General features: G+C 47.3%; 2 protein-coding genes across 2 annotated transcripts in view; one reads left to right on the top strand and one right to left on the bottom strand.

Annotated features, from left to right (window-relative positions):
• ATP13A5 (ATPase type 13A5) overlaps positions 1 to 11,484 on the top strand; it is a 31,249-nt gene extending 19,765 nt beyond the window's left edge. The window contains exons 17-30 of the mRNA XM_010000525.1: positions 553 to 670; positions 1,243 to 1,367; positions 1,532 to 1,695; positions 2,278 to 2,400; positions 3,210 to 3,289; positions 4,041 to 4,083; positions 4,942 to 5,051; positions 5,763 to 5,859; positions 6,826 to 6,898; positions 7,470 to 7,644; positions 8,635 to 8,813; positions 9,616 to 9,704; positions 10,547 to 10,627; positions 11,284 to 11,484. Coding sequence (XP_009998827.1) covers positions 553 to 670; positions 1,243 to 1,367; positions 1,532 to 1,695; positions 2,278 to 2,400; positions 3,210 to 3,289; positions 4,041 to 4,083; positions 4,942 to 5,051; positions 5,763 to 5,859; positions 6,826 to 6,898; positions 7,470 to 7,644; positions 8,635 to 8,813; positions 9,616 to 9,704; positions 10,547 to 10,627; positions 11,284 to 11,484 — 1,658 coding nt within the window. The remainder of the gene's footprint in view (positions 1 to 552; positions 671 to 1,242; positions 1,368 to 1,531; positions 1,696 to 2,277; positions 2,401 to 3,209; positions 3,290 to 4,040; positions 4,084 to 4,941; positions 5,052 to 5,762; positions 5,860 to 6,825; positions 6,899 to 7,469; positions 7,645 to 8,634; positions 8,814 to 9,615; positions 9,705 to 10,546; positions 10,628 to 11,283) is intronic.
• A 2,408-nt stretch (positions 11,485 to 13,892) lies between these two features.
• HRASLS (HRAS-like suppressor) lies at positions 13,893 to 14,958 on the bottom strand. The gene is made up of 3 exons (XM_010000513.1): positions 14,832 to 14,958; positions 14,383 to 14,651; positions 13,893 to 14,003 (listed from the first exon to the last, which is right to left on the bottom strand). Exons 1-3 carry the CDS (start codon positions 14,956 to 14,958, stop codon positions 13,893 to 13,895), a joined length of 507 nt encoding a protein of 168 aa, XP_009998815.1.
• Positions 14,959 to 15,195: the final 237 nt, after the last annotated feature.

Here is a 15,195-nt window from a genome sequence, read left to right as displayed (position 1 = left end):
CAGCAGGAAAAATGTCTGTAAAAATATATTCCACTTCCACAAGTTTCTAAATAGCTCCTCTTAACCAGTCTTGATTGTTTCTGTATTGATTACAGCTTAATGAATAATTAGGAACCACACCATAAAGCTGTGTTTGCAGTACATAGTGAGTACAAAACACTACAAAGTTAAAAGGAACTCTTTGCTTTTAGAGTCATGAAAATGATCAGATAATTGAAAATTTAGGACCTGGGAGAATTGTCACATTAAGACATAAGCATAAAAACTATTTCCTCAAGCACTCAGCATTTATGCAGTGAAGTTTAAGTGAGAATTATCAAATTAGACATTAGTTCTCTGCCTTGTAATTAATCTTATCTACCTGCACTTGTATAAACAGACATGTGGATCACTTGAGTGAGCAGTCAGTTACACAGCCTTGCTATAAAACATGAGAGGCCACAGTGCTGTAATTAGATAATAAAGCAGTTTAACGGACAAGCAATACACCCTAGAGAAACAATCAGCGGGGGGGAATATTCTAACTATGAAACCTTTTTTTCCTGTAAACAGTCCCAGTGAATTTCTTAAAGGAGCTTAAGACATACACAAGCCAAGGCTTCAGAGTCATTGCACTGGCCCATAAAGTCTTAAACCTTGGAAAGAATGTAGACATGAGCAACCTAGAGAGGTGAGCTGCGCTGCTGAGCCCCTGGAGTCACTCTGGCGCTGCTTTCCTCTCTGCTTGTTACAACCTGCCCCAAACCTTCCCCTCCTCTCCTGCCAGAGGAAGCCTGTTGGAAAGCTGCACCATCTAACACCTTCCTCTGAGCAAATGCTAATTACTACTGTTAATTGCCTGCTTTAGTACCACCCTTGCAAGGCTCACTGAGCTGGATTTCAGAATCTGTTATCAAAGGGCAATGAAAGCTGTTTATTTTGCTTCTAATATGACAATGGATTGGGACTGCGCTAGAAGCTCTGTATGCTATAATCTGTGGCTTGCAGCCAGCCAGTTCCAGCAAATCCCTGTCCCTCTCCACACACATCTCTGCTGCAATGCTCTGTCCTGCAGCTCATCAGGACTTTGGCTTGTTGGTGCTTGTTGGGCGCTGCTTGTCTTGACCTCACAGCAACTGTGTTTCCCTGCGGAACAAGTATATTTCCCACTGGGCTTTCCTGGTGAACAGGAACTGCAGGGAGAGTCTTGCTCCATGTGCCATGCCTGGGAAACAGTGTGTGTGTTTCTGTCCTTCCTCCAAGAGAGGAGGCAGAGTCTGGGCTGGTGTTCCTGGGCCTCCTGGTGATGGAGAACCGCCTGAAGCAGGAGACGAAGCCTGTGCTGCAAGAGCTGGCTGCTGCCCACATCAGGAGTGTCATGGTCACAGGTAAAGCCCCCCCGGCTCCTCCTGTGGCTGTGCTGGCTTCCACAGGGCGCACAGGAGAGAGGGTCGCTCCTCCAGCATCCTCCATTGTTTGTCCATGGTCTCTGCCTGGGCTGTCACTGTGCCATGGCAGATGTGAGGAGCCTGCCTCTCCGCTGTTCTTGCAGGGGACAACCTGCAGACAGCTGTCACGGTGGCCAGGAACGCGGGTATGATCCACACAGGCAGCAGAGTCATCCTCATCGAAGCGAGCCAACCGGAGGGCTCTGCCCCAGCTTCCATTGCCTGGCGACTGGCAGAAGACTGCAAAGCAAACACAGCTGCTGCCCCTGTAAGCACAGCCAGGGATGGTTGCTTCTGGGTGCCAGGGCGAATTAAGGAAGCTTTTAACAGCTAATTAATGTCTAATGCACAAGCTTCTCAGGCCTGGACTCCTTGCTAAGGACTTTGAAATAGTTCTGAGGAACAGAAGAAACCTGAGGGCTAGTTTTGTATCCATCCTGGGACACTTGGAAGTGTGGTATGGACCATGTGCCTGTTAGGGAGCAATAATTAATACACTGGCTCTTTGCTCAGGGAAACATGCAAAATAACTACACAAATAACTGGCAAGGCTTTGCAGATGCAGTGGCCACTTCAATCATGCTTGAAGTGTGCAGAATTAATGTAATTATATATAGTTGTCTGTGTGACTATTTGCTGGGGCAAACTTTGGTGTCAGCCTGTAGCTAACAAGGATTAGTTACGTGTGGAAACACAACTAGAAAATCAAGTACAGCCAAGTGTGAAGTTTTAGAAAAGGATGCTACAGAAAGCTGTGTCCCTGGTTGCCTGGTAGGAGGCTGATGAGGTGGAAGTGAAGTGGCAAGTTATGACCTCAGACTGCTGAGAGTAAATGCTGTCTTGTTCCTAGGAGGTATGTGCTAATATCGAGGAAAAGATCACCTTGGAAGGAGAAAACTGCAACTACCATTTTGCAATGAATGGGAAGTCCTATCAGGTTATTGTAAAGCACTTCTACAACTTGCTGCCAAAAGTAAGTTCAGAGGAAACAAACCAACAACTTGCTCTCCCTACTTCATTAAGTAGCAGTGTTGTTCTGGCTGGGGAAAGGTGATTCTCTGTTGGTAGCTGTGGCATTGTCACTTGAAATTTTGATAACTCTGGCCACCCTCCAACCCTGCCTCAGGTTTAACCTAAACAGCTTGCTTTTAGCATCTTCTAAGACTTCAAATGACAGGGGTGGCTGTAGTGCTGTGAGCAGCTGCATAGTGGAGTTACTCCTCAGTCACCTTCTCAACTTCAGTTTAATTAAAAACATCATCTCTAATCCCTTGTACCACTACTATAGCTGGCGATGCCTTCTGCTCAGAAGAAGCCTCAGAAACATGAAATACTCGCATTTAGCAGCAGAAATCTTCAACTCCCGTCCCCAAGTCCATAAAATAACTGACAGTGGTAGATTTTCAGATTTTATACTCTCTGGCCAGATTTTCAGGTAGGAGAAACCTCAGGGTGAGCAGTGTTATTGCTGCTGTCATCAACCATCTGTTCTGCACTTGAGAAACTTTCAGTGTCTTGATGCTTTACGGGCTGCTGCAGAGCATGTGGGGATTGCAGCTTCCAGCACCTCCTACGAAGAAGGCGAGGCAGAAACCAGAGCAGGATAAATCTGATGTTAGAGGAAACCTGAACCCTAAGGGTAGCAAAATCATGTTAGGGGTTGGGAGACAGGATTAGTGGGTTTTATGAATATCAGGCCTGATCTCCCCATTAGGGAAGCCTGATCCTGCCTTGGAATGGAACCAATGCCTGCCCGAGGCAGCCCATTGCTCTTTCTTCCAGATACTAGTGAACGCGACTGTCTTTGCTAGGATGTCTCCTGGTCAGAAATCCAGCCTCGTTGAGGAATTTCAGAAACTCAAGTAAGGTTTTCTTTTATTTTCTTTTTGAACAAAACCAACAACACATTTTCTTAGAAGTGTAATTGTCTCACCTAAGGCTGCTTCAGGCCCATCTTTTTGACTCTTCCTTCACCTGCGATCCTTGTTCACATCCTTTGTGGCCACCTTCCTCCCAGTTCCCCTTTTAGGACTTCTCTGCACCAGGAGTACCTGCACCCCTCACTCAGATTCAGCCACTGCTTCTTCCTGGTGCAGCCCAGAAGGCAGAATTAAATGAGGCTGAAATAAAAACACAGGGGCAGACCCCATGTATATAAATAGCACCCTGTCCCCAGCAACTGAGTGGCTCCTGGTGCTGTCCTGGCTGTAGCTTTAGCAAAGCTGAAAACAACCTGATGCAGTGGGGAGTTTGACCCCAAATATCCTCCTTCAGGTCCCCCCAAGTAATGTCTCCTTCCTCAAACAGGACTCACACTAACTATGGATATTACTTGCTAAGCATAAACAAGAAGTGATACCTTTCTGAAAAAGGAACAGCTAATTATTGGTTATGAGGTGCTTCCTCTGGGGATGAAGTTCCCTGCCCTCTCAGAGGGACCTTGGGTGTAGAGTTTAGAAGCTGCTGCATGATTTCAGCAATTCCTATGTCTTTGGCCACTGCCTTCTCCAGAGTCTTTGCTCTGATGTACCTGCAGTGCTAAACCAATGATTCTCTACCATGTGCTCAACTATGTGCAAAGCTGAGATGTTTTTCTTCTTCTTCCTCCCCCAGTTACTACGTGGGTATGTGTGGTGATGGTGCCAACGACTGTGGGGTACGTAGGACCTCACCTCCCCTTCTTGATACATTTCCTCTCCTTCAGCCTAAGGGGTGCTGTGACAAGAGGCTGTCCAACAACACTTGTCACCAGCATTTCCCACATTAGTCCCTGGGTGCCCTTGGTCAGCATGTCACTATAAAATACTGCCTACTCATGTTTATTTTATATTAACATACACAGTAGCAGAGGATTACTGTTTTGTTTTTTTCTCCCTAGAAACAGGGACAAAAGACTTTTTCTCACACATTTCTTACACAATTGTAAATACGAGGCTCCCAACCATAAGAGTAATTACTATATAACCTATTATAGTATTATAATACATTGTATATTATAACCTATTTAGTAAATGATAAGCAAACCCAAAGTATTATAATAAATACATGATAAGAATATAATTTTATAACAATGCATTAACTTGCTTTGCAAAAGTTGTCCATGGCCTACACCTGAGCACTAAACCAGAGTTTACATGGCCAGGGATCTCATAAGAGAGCAATAAAAGAAATACAAACAGGAGATTGAAAATAATAGAAGGAGGATTAACGGGTAATTTAAACAGTTTAGAAGTCTGTTTAATAGAAGTATGGACAAACTCCAGTGTGGGAAACAGCATACAGGCTAGTTCAAGGGATTATAAAGAAGCATAATGGGATTAAATGAACAAAAGAAATATTTAAGCTTCAGGGAAGGGAAGATATCTGGAAAATTAGATCATCTAGGTGACAGAATAGAGGAATATCAATTACAAAAGACACTTGAAGCAAAACCTGTAAAGCACCAGTGAACATTCTGTGCAGGTGGGAGGGTTGGATGGATGTTTCTCCATCCTCTGCCTCCCACATATTTCAGGCTTTGAAAATGGCTCATGCGGGGATATCGCTGTCAGAGCAGGAGGCCTCCGTGGCCTCACCTTTCACCTCCCAGATCCCCGACATCCAGTGTGTGCCCGAGCTGATCAGGTGAGTTTGCTGGGTGCTGCCCTGGTGCAGTCATGGGGTGCTGCTGCCTGCTTTGAGCTCAGCCTCTCGGGCGGTGAGTGGGAGTGCACTGCTCTCAAAGATGCCAATAAACCAAACCCAATTCCTCAGCAACTATAAAAAATGTAGAAGGGTTTTGGGACTGGTTTTGATACTAATATTCCAGTGCTGAGAGGATTTTTGTGGTTTTGAGGAGGGTGTTGTCCATAATGGCTGATGTTTTTAGAACAGGTACAGAGTAGAGTCATGTGAAAGGGCAAGTGTAACAGTGACCACAGAATTTGCTTGCCATTACTTTAAAAAATATGTGTCCATATGCTGCACACGGTCATGGAGCAGCCACTAATACTGCTGTTTAGCTAAATGTGTGTGAAGACAACTACTGCTTTATGTAGAAGTGCATTTGAATCCCAGAACTGTTGAGGAAATTGGTAACGAAAAAGCAACAGAACCTTAATCCAGGTATTAAAAGTGTAGCTGCAGAATAAAATCAGAGAAACAAAACACTGCAGATGAAGGGTGGTTAAATGGCTCTGCAGTATCTTAAGGCCAAACATATTTGCCTATGGAATTTGAACTGTTTTTAATTCCTCTTAGAGATCCTAAAAGCAGGAACCATCTGTAGCACTAAACCCACAGTATTGTAGCTGTAAGTGTGGTGGGTTTTTTAACTTTGTTTTGTGTTTTGAGTAGGGAAGGTCGAGCTGCTTTGGTTTCTTCCTTTGCTGTGGTTAAATATCTGGCCCTTTATGGCCTGATTCAGTTTGTTGGTACTGCTCTGCTGTTTTGGGTAAGTGTTTCATGTCTGTCTTTCATTAGTACACTGTGCTCACCTTGGGTTTTTACTTTTAGAGGTATTACAGGGAACAAAAGCCATACAAGGCTTCAAAGAATAACAAAAATGTGAAAAGCTGGGTAATTACCAGCAGGGGGTAGATTGGTCTTAGGGACCCCCAGAATTGAGGGAAAAGCCCAGTGCTAAAACTTCATCTTTTCCAAAAGAAAGAAAGGGATCTGGAGGGGGATGAGTCCTGCCTTGCTGGGTGGGAGAACTTGCTCTATAATACAGCTTTTGGGATAGCAGTTGCCTCCCTCAGCTGGGAAATAAAGCTTGAAAAAGTGTCTCAGGCAGATGAAGGAGGGTAGTTCAAGAAGAATTACCATTACATTTCACCAGTGTGTGATGAATTCTCTAAAATTTTAATCTATGGAAAAAACCGACAACAACAAAACAGGGAAGGAGATAAATGTATGGATTTATTCAAGGCCAACTCTCTTGCCTCAGTTCATGCATATCTCTATGCTCGTTCCCACAGTGGGTGAGGGGTTTCAAGGCCTGGCCCAGCCTTGATGGCAAACAGGGAGTGCTAGGGGAGTGGAAGCCTTCCCCAGCTACTAGTGTGGGTGCACCAACTTCGTCACTACTGAGAGAAGAAAGTGAAACTCAGGCAATCGTTGCTGTTGCTGTTGCTGTGGGCTGGGAGTGCATGATCTGATCTGTGTAGTCCAGAGGGCATTGATATCTGCTGGAAGAAGGGTGGAAAAGTATTCAAACGCCATATTCAAACGTTGGGTCACCCACACCCACAGCCATTTGATAGCTGGTCAACCTGGCTTGCTGGTCCTCACAGGGTTGCATTATGGCCATGAGGCTGATGTTGCTGGCACGACATAGCTCTGAAATAGCATTGGATGCTGCAGTTGGTGCTGTAAAAGTTGTAATTGGTTCTCCATTGGTGCTGTCTTTGTATTCCAGCAACTGCAAATCTTTGGGAATTACCAGTATTTGATACAAGATGTCATCATCACCCTTCTGGTTTGCCTGACAAGTAAGAAACTTGGGGAAGCTGTGTTGGTTCAAGTGCCTGAACTGACTTAATTTCCTAGTAAAAATTACAATGAGAAGACAAGTTCTGCTGTCAGTATCATCACATCCATTAATGCTAGAACAATGCCCAATGCCCAGAGTGTGGGACTATAGTCCTTTGCAAACATGGCTGCAGAAGTCTGTACATAACAGATAGGGTTTGGATGTGAGAATCAACTGGAAGAGAAGCAGTTACTGGAGCTCAGACAGTCAAACATCAACTCCTGATCTCCTGTGTGCTACCTGCATGAGAACAGTATGGCTCTGATTCTACTAGAGGCCTCCACCTGTATCTGAGGATGATATTCCCCATCTTCTCTTTGTGTACTCCTGAGAGGGGGATTCAGAAGAGGTTCAGGTGGAAAATAGTGGAGATCAAAGCCATATCTTACTTACTATGTCCAGGCTTTGCAGCATTCACCTCTGATGGGCAGATGGGAGGTCTGAATGTGGCCCTGCTTGTCCAGCAAACTAAGAGGGATGCTGGTGAGCTGGGTTACCGTGGACTGCAAATCCCTCTGGTTTCTCTCCAGTGAGCTTGACTGAAGCTTATCCAAAGCTGGCACCTTATCGCCCTCCTGGCCAACTCATCTCTCCTCCCTTGCTGCTCTCCATCATCCTCAATGTGTGCTTTACCATCATCTTGCAAACCTGTGGCTTCCTCCTGGTGAAGCAGCAGCCCTGGTATGTAGCACTGCCCAACCAGAGGTAAGTCCCTCTTTTGGTCTCTGATTCCCAGTTTGCAGGTCTCAGTGCTGCTGTCTGCAGGGACACTCCAGCCTTGCTGTGGCCTGCAGCCAGGCACATGTAGGACCTGACCAGGACAATCCACCCCCCTGCCCCAGCTGTGGGTATACTCAGTAGAGTGTTGGCAAGACAAAATTAAGTGGCTGAAGATGTCAGACAGAAGTATGAAGGGCCAGCCTGAGGACTAACACGTGTGTGCTTTTCAAATGGCTCTTCTGGAGCTTGCTGCCTGTCTAGAAATGTGAGGAGAGGTGGTGGTGCCCATGTCACCAGGCTGCAGTGGATGAGAGACCATCCCCAAGGCCTCAGGGCACCACTAGCCTCTCTCCATCCCCTTTGCTGTCCTATCCTGGTGTCTGGCCACACAGCTTCTCCAGAAATAGCCCTGGAGCTGGGTTTTGCTGGAATCCAGCCTGGCCCAACAAATGGTCATGAGGTCAGAAGCTGGCTCGTTTCCATGTTTGTGACATGTAGAAAGTCTCTCTCTATATTCCAGAGCAAATTTATACTATGCATTACATACATTTAATATATATTAATAACCAGTTTATCATGAAGAGGTAGGGCAGGAGGCCCAGAGAAGGTTTCAGTAGGAACCTCCTGAGTGCCAGGGCTCAACCTGCCACTGCATGGATGCATCCTGGAGCGAGCGTGCCAGAGTGGTGTGCAGCAAGTGGGGCACCCAGCTGCACAGCTGAGTCTCTCACACACTCCTATCCTTGCACACCTGAGAGTTGAGATTTCGATGCAGACTAAAAAATTAAGCTGTTTTTTTTGTTTGTTTTGCTTTGGTGTTTTTTTTTTTGGTTTTTATTTTTAATGTATGGTTTTCGTTCCTGTGGGTGATACCTAGTTATTTCAGTAGGCTGGGTTGGAAAGAGGAGGGAATTGCTGTTTACAGCTCACTGTTGCTGGAGAGATCAGGAACAAAGTGCTGGTGTTGCCTTACAGACATTGCTCTCCAGGGAACCAGACTGTGTCACCTGGAAACGGTACCAGCAGTGGTTCTCAGAGCACTGTCCTCAGCTATGAAGACACTACCCTGTGGCCGCTGTCTTCTATCAACTGCATCATTGTGGCCTTTGTCTTTTCCAAGGGAAAGCCCTTCCGGAAGCCCATCTACACCAACTGTAAGTAGAATCATAGAATGCCACATTGGAAGGGACCTCAAGGATTATCTGGTCCAACCTTCGTAGGTAATACTATAGTTTATATGAGGTGGCTCAGCACCCTGTCAAGCTGAGACTTAAAACTTCCAATGTGGCAGAATCTACCACATCCCTAGGGAGACTATTCCAATGTTTGACTGTCCCCATGGTGAAAAATTTACCTCCTGTGTCCAACTGGAATCTCTCCAGGATAAACTTGTGCCCATTACCTCTTGTCTTTTCCATGTGACTCCTTGTAAATACAGAGTCATTATCTTCTTGGTAGCCAACCTTTAAGTACCGGAACATAAAATCTCCAGCCTGTCCACAGAGCTGGAGTAAGATGTGCTCCAAAGCCCACATTTGCATCAGCAGCACCTGGCCCTTGCTCTGCTGTCTGCAGCCCAGGCATAGGGCTGGGTACGTGGAGGAACAAGTGCAGGGGAAAGGATGCGGGTGTGGCTCATAGCACTGCTCTTTTGAGGCAGTTTTCTGTAGTTGTATAAGTATCAGAATCTGAAAAATCACTTCTGCAAGAAAAAAACAGTGTAGGTAGTGAGCCTTGCAACAAGCTGCTGGGGAATAGCTCCTCTAGTTTCAATTCCACAGCTCTTCTTTTGGAAGACAAAAAAAAAAAGGCAGGCATTTATATATATAAGTATATATATATAAAACTGGTGGCAGTTTTATAGAATTAGCATTTGGAACTCCTGTCACCGTATTTACAGAGCTTGGTCACCAACCTCCCTCCCTCTCAAGGTCACAAATATTCTTCTTTCTCCAGATGTATTTTCAGTCCTCTTGGCCCTCCAGCTTGCAATCTGCCTCTTCCTCTTCTTGGCTGACATTGATGCTGTGTACAGTGACATGCAGGTAAGCACAGCGTGTGAATGTCCTTTTCATGCCGTAGGTTTTGCTGGCCCTTTACTTAAATGTACACAGCAGAAGCTACAGATATGGCCATCTGAGGAATAAATTCACTGATCTGATGCTGATGGGGCAGCTCTTTCAAACTTCTCTGACATCCTTCAGACAAGGACTTGATTAATGAGGTAGTTCTTCTCTAAAGACTGGGTGGCAACAGGGAGAAGAAAAAGTGCTCATAGCTTGATGAGCTTTTCTTCCTGACAGAGAAGCACAATAGGGTGGATTGTGTTTTTTCTTGTTGGCTGGAGAAGTGAGAGGGCAGAGATTGCTGCTGCCCGCCCCCCTCCCCCCCGAGCACCACAAGCTCACGTGGGGCCATGGCTGCCTTGGCCATCCCCTGGGCACTTGGCCAGGGCACAGCACGGACAGCTGCCTCCAGCTGTGCTGCCCAACACTGGGAATGGCTGAGCCCTGCAGCTCCCCAGGCACACTGCACAAGATGGATTCAGGGAGAGGTTTGACATTAGGGCAGAGGGAGAGATCTTGCATGTTGTGTGTCAGCTGCAGCTCCCCAGAAGTATTTGAGCACCAGATCCTGCCCCAGGCACCTGATCCATGGGTTTCAGCAATAGCAGAAGTTGCTGAGAGGAGTTAGGCAGCTCTGTGCTGCGGGGAATCTGGCATCAAACCTTCCAAGATCTCTGTGACAAGGAACTACTGTCAAGTCCTACTGCCTCCTCCATGTTTGCCACTGGGAAAATGTTAGTCAGCCTCTCAAATCATTAGGAACAGATGCAAACCTTGGCAAGGCATTTAAACCTAATTGCTGTTCATGTCTTTTCCAACAGTTTCTTTGCACTCCTGTGATCTGGAGAGTTTATGTCTTACTGATGATCTTGGTCACATTTTGCATATCTTTTTTTACAGAGGTGAGTGCATTTATTTACCTCCTGTTTCCTGAGGGGAATGGGAACATTGTCTGGTCAGGTCTTTCCAACCCATTTGCAGCCACACTGTCCTCCTGCAGAAGCACAAGACCAAATCCAGTTTCTGCAGCCCCAGAGATGATGTAGACCACATCTCTTAAGCCTTCAGAGAGGGAGCAAGCTGAAGTGCAACTACCTGGGCTCACAGGGGAGCAGACCACACCAGGGTCAGGCTCCTGGCAGTGATTTTAAAACAACCATTTCCCTCTTGCCCTACAATTGACAAAGCCAGAGACTGTGCTGCCTTGTGCCTTGATTACTGCAGTCATGACTAAGCCCTAAAGCGTTTTATGGGTCAAGGCTGGTAGCATCCAGCAGCAGATATCATGCTCAGTCATCCAACAGCTCCAGGAGGGAAAACATGCCCCTTGATTACCCTTTTCAGCTAAACTGAGATCAACACTGCCCTGATAAGACTGAGCAGAGCCTTCCGGTGCATGAGGAAGGTGGCACGTGGAAGCCCTCTTACCAAGGGGGAGCACAGGCAGCCGTGGGGCTCGGGGAGGTTGCACATACGGAACAGGGTGGCTCTTGTCCCCGAGCGGTCCCCGCTCCCCATGAAGGCAGCAGCACTGATCCTGCACTGTGTCACTCCACAGGATGTCATTCTGCAGAACAAGAGCTTCTGGCTGCTGATTAAAGCCTGGTCTGGGTACCAGTCAAAGAGCCAGTACCGCAAGTGGCAGAGGATTGTGCAGAGGGACCCTGACTGGCCTCCGGTGAACACAAAGGACTTTGCAACTAAAAGCACAGATGAGATTTACATTAACCCCACCTATGAGCACAGTGACAGGGACTAGGCAAGACCCTGCTGGCAGCTTCCCTGGTGTCCACTGAATAGCCCAGGTTTTCATCCTTCTGTGTGCACCAGAATCAGATGTTTGAAATCCCTGCACAAACCCACCCACTCAGGGACAGGCTGGGCCTGTGATGGCTGTGCCCCGGAGCACAGCCAAGGATTATTCTCTCTGCTGGTAAATAACAGCTTTGACTCTACTCCATGGCAACAGCAGGTCTTGGCCTTGCTAACATCTCCTACAAGGACTCAAAAATACTGAATATGGCAAAGCAATGGCTTCTGCTGCTTCATGTCACACTTCGACTTGATGCTTCAGCCACTCTTTGTCAAATTCTGCCACTGGACTCACTGGGCTTAATGGAAAGGCAGTCCAAAATAAGTGACCAAATCTTGGCTGCACAGAGGAACACATGTACAATTGCAAAATCCTGAGTTAAACAAAATGCTGAAGCTTCCAAGAACTAGAGTTTCCCAGATGAAGCAATTCCAGAGTCCTTGTGTCCCAGAATGAATTCCAGATATGAGTGGGTTCATAGGCTGCTCTCCTCCAGCTCTCCCTTGCCAATTCTTGCAGACATAATGCTCTGAGCACAGGAGAGTTTAAAGCTCAGAGACTGATGTAAGACCAGGCTGGGAGTGTTGGTGAGGATATGCCTCACCTAAGCTTGCAAAGGCAGAAGACAGCCCAGCTGCCACACACAACCCCCTGCACAGTTCATCCTCTGCCACTGCCAAGTCCTGGCCCAGGTTTGGTGTCACGTGGCAGAGAGCAGAGCTAAGCCTTGGATTCTTGCATTAACTGGGTCATGTCAAGAAGCAGGGGTTAAAGTGCTCTGCTGCAATGGCTGCTGGACAGGTACAAGAAGCTGAGCCTCTCCCTACTTGCTGCTTCATTTTCAAATTGTTTCATCACATAATTAGCTTGGCCATGAAAGAACATTTCCAGGAAGCAATAAAGGACTTTCAGGTTCAGTTTTATTAGAATGATTTTCCATATTATAAAATAATTTTATTTAAATATAGTAAGAGAAAACACTACAAAATACAACCAGAAGTCTTGGCTTTGTTATTTCAAACATTGGAACAACAGATGTTTAGAAAAAGCTTCTGACCCCATTACGTGTATGTTAAGAGCAGATAAAAATAGCAAGCCTCTTACAGACAGCTCTTCTTACAGTCCAGGCACTTGTGGGGCATGAGAGCAACACAGGATTTAGTTTCTATAACATGATTTCAGACGCACAAGACAGATACTCCTGGTAAAGAGTAATAAACCACTCTTCCATAAAACTATTTCTTTCTTTGACAAGCTACACATCAGTTCTGTGACAAGGAAATAGTGGGTCTCTCTAGCCTTGGAGAAGGGCACAGGAGCTACACATCAAATTCTACAGATAGATGCTGGGGCTACAAACTGCTTAAACTGAATTTCTGGTCATTGAAGAGCCAATGACCACAGCCGGGGAGGAGGTGGGGGGCAAAAGCTCCTGGCTGCTCTTACAATCCATGGTGCTTTAGTGCTTTGGCAAACCAAGGGGTAAAAATCACTGAATGGTTTGGGTCAGAAGGGATCTTAAAGATTCTCTGGTAAGTGTGATCATGTCCAATACCAAAAAATACTGCACTTACAAGGATGAAAAGGGAAAATTTAGTGGCACAGTGGTCCTAACCTGGAACAAACAGGTCCCACTGAAAAAGCCAGCTGTTTTTTATTTTTTTTTTGGGGGGGGGGGTTTGGTTTTTTTTGTCAGGATCACCCTCCCTACACACACACAAAAACCGGGCATGTACCTGCTTGTTCCTAAAGGGAGTCAGAAGAGATAGGGAAAGGGACACCTTTACAGACAGGAAAAAACTGAGCAAAACATCATCATGCTAAAACCAGAGCACTCATTTAAAACACTGAGAGACAGAGCATGTCAGACCTGCCTTTCCTTCCTACCTCCTGCCCTCGCAGAAGCAGCTCAGTTTAGGCACCACAGTCCATACCTTCTTGTCTGTCCTTTCACAGGCCTGGGAACCTGTGGCTTTCCACTTGCACAAGCCCTCAGCATTACTTTTAACATTACTTTTGTTAAAAGAAAAAAATAAATTACAAATGTTAAGGTTAAAATAAGTTCTTCACAGAAAGAGCTCACAGAACATAGCTGGTAAGAACAAAATGTGTATCAAAAGCCTGTGCCAGCCAGCAACAGCGCACCAGGGGTGTGAGGATTGAGACTCTGCTTGTAGGCACTCCCAGACTAATACAATAAATCATCACAGGCAATTAAATAAAATAAAACATCCTAGTGCTGCTCTCAGCAAAGGGGACAGAGTTATTAGCAAGTCATGGTGGCAGCTGTGGCCACAAACTGTCATGGGTCCCTCCAGGCTGAGGGCTCCCTGCCCTACCCTGCCCAAGCAGCCTCAGTCCTCTCTCTCTCGGGATCTGCTCCCGAGCCAGGCCAGCAAGGAGATGGCACCAGCAGCAAGTGCCACAGCACCAACAGTGGCAACAGCATCAACGGCTTGGTTGACCTGCAAAGGGGAAGTAAAACGCAGGCTGGAAACTTGAATAACTTTTTTTTAACCCCCAGGCAGCCTAATGAAGAGGCGGCAGAGATAATCATGGCAATTAAATAAATGAGAGACATGTGCCCCAAAAGCAGCAGAGTAACACCCAGGCTTTTGGCCTTGGCTGTGCCATTCAGTAGGAAGGCACTACCAGGGTGCAGACAGGCCACAGTGAACTTCCCAGGTCAGGATCTCCAGGTAAGGCCAGAGGCGGTTTGGATGCCGTGCTTAGGGCTGTGCTGTCCCCAGGTAGTTTGCAGGCTGTGCCCTGGCCCAGGGGCTCACGCAGAGCAGCGGGGAGGTGAGCTGGGAGGCAGGCAGGGCCTTGCCCCATGTTACTTACCTGGCCAGAGACTGCCTTGCCGTAGCGGAGCTTTGTCACGAAGTGCTCGCAGTTGTTGCTGAGCACGTCATAGGCGACCTCCTCGTCGATGGAGCACTTAGCGCGCCAGATAATCTCCCCCACCGGGAGGGGAGGGTACTTGCTGTCGTACTTGTTGTTGACGCGGTAGGTGTCATTTCCCACCAGGTCCTTCAGGAGCTGCTTCCTCACCCAGGCCTTTCCGTTGAACACTGACCTTGCACTGCTTAACATGTCTGCAGGGCCTTCATCTGGGGAAGGCAGGGATGGGATGAGCCAGGCAGGCCCTGCCTGACCCCTCCAAGACCTCAGACGTGCTTCTGGCTGGCTCCTGGAAAGGTCATCTAAACATAAAGGATCCAGTGGCCCATGGAGGGAGAGGGGACTCCTGGGTCACCCCAAAGTCCCTGCCGGGCTGTCACCAGCCTTACCTACGGGCGTCACGCTGATGACGTACCCGTCCCCCAGGTAGAGGGCCCAGTGCTGGTAATGTGGCCGGAAGATCTCGATCAGGTCCCCAGGCTTGGGGACACCGGGGTGGAGGTTGAAAGCTGCCATGTCAGGCACCCGAGGTCCGGAGATGCCCCTTTTGCAGGGCTCAGCGCGGAGGGGAGGTCTGGGATGCGCACGGGGTGACTGCAGGGGGATGGCAGGCAGGGGGACGGTTAGGACCTGGTACTGGCACATCCCTACCGCGTGTGCAGCATCCTCGGGTGGCATCTGACCACTGCCGTGGAGATGTCCCTGTCGGCAGGGCCCTGTCCGGGAAGGCCGGTCCCGCCGGCGAGGGACGCG

The sequence above is a fragment of the Chaetura pelagica genome, unplaced genomic scaffold (assembly GCF_000747805.2).
Source record: "Chaetura pelagica isolate M959 unplaced genomic scaffold, ChaPel_1.0 scaffold20, whole genome shotgun sequence".
Classification (NCBI taxonomy): Eukaryota; Metazoa; Chordata; class Aves; order Apodiformes; family Apodidae; genus Chaetura; species Chaetura pelagica.
The sequence above is the reverse complement of the archived record's forward strand: the minus strand, read 5'-3'. Positions and strand labels throughout refer to the sequence as shown.